At 41.2% G+C, this 4,372-nt stretch overlaps 1 protein-coding gene across 2 annotated transcripts; it reads left to right on the top strand.

Moving 5' to 3' along the window:
* The first annotated feature begins 408 nt into the window (after positions 1-408).
* LOC140837924 (uncharacterized) lies at positions 409-3,531 on the top strand. 2 transcript variants are annotated; one of them, XM_073204005.1, is made up of 2 exons: positions 409-1,412; positions 3,464-3,531. In XM_073204005.1, exons 1-2 carry the CDS (start codon positions 458-460, stop codon positions 3,487-3,489), a joined length of 981 nt encoding a protein of 326 aa, XP_073060106.1. In that variant the 5' UTR covers positions 409-457; the 3' UTR covers positions 3,490-3,531. The 2 variants fall into 2 exon arrangements, 1 of the variants encoding a protein (XP_073060106.1); XR_012119506.1 differs by lacking the exon at positions 3,464-3,531 and adding an exon at positions 1,921-2,172 and having other exon boundaries at positions 411-1,744.
* Positions 3,532-4,372: the final 841 nt, after the last annotated feature.

Below are 4,372 nucleotides of genomic sequence, written 5' to 3'. Positions count from 1 at the left end.
GAGTTATTGTTCATTGTTATATAAGAGTTCCACTTGCTGAGATTTATTCTCATTTCAGTTATTTCATGTGATGCAGATCAGAGTGGAGGCCCGGGACGTTGACTGTGGACAGGGAGTCATATGCATGCACCGTTGGAAGGAAGAATATTTTGTATCATTTTGGGACATGATCATAAGAATGATTATTTTGTATTTTGTATGTCATTTGAATGATCATGTGTTTATTTTGTAAACATTTTTATGAAATGTATTTTGAAACTCCTTCCATTTGAAAGAAAATTTTAAATTCTGCTGTATTTTTATTGTAACGGGTCAGGGTGTCACATTTAGTGGTATCAGAGAGGTGTTCTTCGGACCAATGCATATGACTTCGTCTACTTTCAACTGTCCGGGTATATTTTCTTTGCATCTATCTATTGTTATCTATTGATTGGTGTCTTGTGAGCAATTGTAGAGTATGCCACCTAAGAGGAAAGCAGTAGAGGGTGAGGATAGTTCTTCCTCGAGAGTAGTCGACGAGTTCGGCAAGTTGCTTAAGGAGCAGGCCAAGGTCCATAGTGAGCAGATCCAGCAGTTGCTCCGATTGCAAGGAGCAGGTCAGGGCAGAGGTCAGGTTAGAGGGCAAGTTGCTCCAGTTGTTGGCACCGATGGTATCTTTTCTGCGTTTAAGAGCATGGATCCGCCAGAGTTTTCAGGGAGCACCGATCCTTTAGTTGCTGTAGAGTGGGTCAAGGCTTTAGAGGCGATCTTCGATCATCTAAGTTATTCAGACAGAGATCGTATCAGTTGTGCTGTTTTCATGTTGGTTAAAGCTGCTCGCATTTGGTGGAATGCGACTAAGGTTGGCGTTGATGTTTCTATTTTGAAGTGGTCAGAGTTTACAGAGTTGTTCTATGACAAGTATTTCCCCGATGCACTTAGAGTGAGGAAGGTTACGGAGTTCTTGGAACTTAGACAGGGGAGCATGGATGTTGGTGAGTATATTCTGAAGTTTGAGGAGGGCTGTCTGTTTGCCCCATACATTGCATCCAATGACAAGGATAAAGGCGCTCATTTCATTCGAGGCCTTAGAGCAGAGATTCGACGAGATATCAACATGTCCAAGGCTGTTACTTTCAAGGAGATTGTGTCCAAGGCTTTGTTGGCTGAGCAGGACGAGAAGGATGTTGCCCGGGAGAGGCAAGCGAGGAGGAGCCAGAGTTTGAGTCAGCAAGGTGGAGATCGATTCAAAGGGAAAGACAAGATGGATTTGAGTACTAGACCACCGACAGTCCCATCTGATTCAGAGAAGCCTTTATGTCCTAGGTGTGGTCGTCATCATTGGGGAGAGTGCAGGTATGGCACTCATACTTGTTATCGTTGTGGCACGGCAGGCCACGTTGCCAGAGATTGTCCTCAGGGAGCCGGTACAGGTACTTCGCTGGTCCTTCCTTTTATTTCTTGTTTTGAGGATCGAGAGATTGCTGTGTAGAGGTTGTATGGGTTTTTGGCTTTTCTTGTTGATGTGGATAGAATGGTTAAGTTGAAAATTGATGTGGTGAGAGAGGTTGTTGATGTGTTTGAGCGTGATGTGCCAGGTTTGCCTCCGGGCAAAGATAGGGAGTTGTGATTGCTTTGATGGTCCCTGGAATTATTGCTCGTTTATCAGCATTAGTTATTAGGGCTTTATTGGCGGACATGATCAGTAGAGAGCAGATTGTCTAGGTTCAGTTGATAGAGATGAGAGCTAGAGCAGAGGATAGAGGTACCTTAGAGTTTAGAGTGTTTGGTGATGGTTTGGTGATCTTTAGAGGTTGTATTTGTATTCCTTTAGAGTTTTGAAAGAGTTTTCGCAGAGCTATGGGTTCGCGGTTAGCATTTAGTGCAGCTTTTCACCCTCAGAGCGACGATCAATCAGAGAGAGTCATTCAGAGTATAGAGGATATGATCAGAGTTGGTGCTATCGATTATCCAGAGCCATTGGACTTGACGCAGAGTTTGGCATTTTTACAGTTCTTTCGAGGAATCATTTGATAGAAGAGGCTATGTGGGAACCATAGATTGAGATGAGAGAGAGGTATCCTGAGTTGTTTGCGCAGTGATGTCAATTTCGAGGACGAAATTCCTCTAAGGAGGGGAGATTGTAATAGTCGAGCCCGGTGTACGGTACGGTTTAAGCTTTATTGTGTTATTTGGGTTTATGATTAGATGATTTTAGTTGTGTTTTGGGCTATAGTATTATTGGTTATTATTTATTTGAGGTATTAGTTGGTGTTGATTGTTCGTTTCAGCGTTTCGGATCGATTTTAGTTGATTTATTACTGTTCATTGCCGTGAGTAGAGTGCACCCGCGCTCTTAGATGAGTGCCCCCGCGGTGTACTATACATCATTTTGGATTTGGAAGGCCGTGAGGACACCGCACCCGCGGCAGTGTAAGCACCGCACCCGCGGTGAGACCGCACCCGCGGTAATTGTAGCACCGCACCCGCGGTGATCGTGCATGGGAATTATTTTGGAATGCCGTGAGCATGGCGCACCCGCGGTCCTTGTGTTGGCGCACCCGCGGTGTAAGTATGGGCGAGTTTTTAAGCTACTTTTTGGAGTGGTTGGCCATACTTTCCCTTTCTTTTCTCCTTCATTCTCGACTTTTCTCTCCATTTCAAGGGTTTTCAGTCATTTCTTTCCTTTCCTATCTTCAATTCAGGCGTTTGTTTGGAATTTCGACTTGAGTTCGACGTTCTCCTTGGTGCTAGGAAGCTTGGGTAAGCTTTTGGTGCGATTCTGTTAAGGTTGTAAATTAAGAGTTGTTTAGGTTGGTTGTTTTTGTGGATTTATGGATTATTTAGCTTGTAATCTTGGATATTTAGTTGATATTGGTGTTATTTGTGGATTATTTGTTGTAGGTGGTGATCAAGAGCTAAGTTGAGGTGTTTGTTGTGGTTTGTAAGTGGAATTTCATTCCTTTTTGCTCACATGATTATATATGTATGTGTTTCAAAGAGTTTATTGTGTTATTCCCTTCCATTTGATCCATAGTATGTATTGTTATATGTATTGGAGGTATTGTATGTCTCATTATTGATTTAAGGGAATACAAAGAGATATATAGAGTTCAAAGTGATTGTTAAAACCAGAGAAGAGTTTAAATGTTTTCGGATTGATAAATATATAGTCAGAGATTGCATGCAATATTAGATGATCATCGCCCAGAGGCTTATATCCCTCAGAGTTATCGGTATTTATATCGATTTGGGATACGAGCACCCCAGAGCAGAGATACTATTGATATCAATCCCCAGAGCAAAAGAGAAATACCATCATATTTTTATGCTATTGCTATGTTATTGATATTCAGAGTTTACAGTTCAGAGTTGATGGTATTTATGATTTCAAAGATATGTTTTACAGAGTTATTGTTCATTGTTATATAAGAGTTCCACTTGCTGAGATTTATTCTCATTTCAGTTATTTCATGTGATGCAGATCAGAGTGGAGGCCCGGGACGTTGACTGTGGACAGGGAGTCATATGCATGCACCGTTGGAAGGAAGAATATTTTGTATCATTTTGGGACATGATCATAAGAATGATTATTTTGTATTTTGTATGTCATTTGAATGATCATGTGTTTATTTTGTAAACATTTTTATGAAATGTATTTTGAAACTCCTTCCATTTGAAAGAAAATTTTAAATTCCGCTGTATTTTTATTGTAACGGGTCAGGGTGTCACATACTCACTGCTTCCCCCTTTTTGGCATCAAGGCGAGTTAACATTTCATCCATTCGGCCCGAAAGACTGATAATGCTATCATTCATCATTTCCAAGAATGAGACTTGATTCGAAACACGATCATTCATGATCTGAATAGAATTACATTGGGACTCAATCTTGGTGTCAATGAATTCCAGTTTCAAATCAATAGCCTCCATTTTAGTCGAAATTGAACGAAGAGATGAGTCATGATCAGCAACTGTTCGTAGAACATTGGATTGTTCAAGAACTATGTTGGCGTGATTGGCCAAGACATTCTTCCTGAAGATTTCAGATTCAACTTCAAGCTTAGCTAACGATTCTGCTGTTTTAACGACATTATTCGTTATGCGATCTCAGAAGAATTTGGTGGTGTCGATCTCACCAGCATGTTCAAAAGACATCTGTTTGATGATCTCTGAGATTCTTTCAATGTCCCGTTTTAGCGAATCAATATCAAATTCAAGATCAAAGTATTTTTCATCGGAGGATGGACTTTTAGCAAGCATTCGCGCAGATATTTCAGCTAGATGCGCAATGTGAGCAATGCGAGTAGGTGACTCAGTGGGAAGAACAACTAAGGCAGTAGAAGTAGTGGGATCTGATGGATCACCAGAGACAGCAGTAATCTATGCAGTAG

Source organism: Primulina eburnea, chromosome 8 (genome assembly GCF_022965805.1).
Source record: "Primulina eburnea isolate SZY01 chromosome 8, ASM2296580v1, whole genome shotgun sequence".
Classification (NCBI taxonomy): Eukaryota; Viridiplantae; Streptophyta; class Magnoliopsida; order Lamiales; family Gesneriaceae; genus Primulina; species Primulina eburnea.
This window is presented reverse-complemented; position numbering and strand designations above follow the sequence as displayed.

Bases quoted from the DNA above. Each gene is read 5' to 3' on its own strand.
- LOC140837924 (XM_073204005.1), top strand. From the start codon at position 458: ATGCCACCTAAGAGGAAAGCAGTAGAGGGTGAGGATAGTTCTTCCTCG. The intron at 1,413-3,463 runs GTACTTCGCTGG...CATGTGATGCAG, and splicing joins TCCTCAGGGAGCCGGTACAG to ATCAGAGTGGAGGCCCGGGA.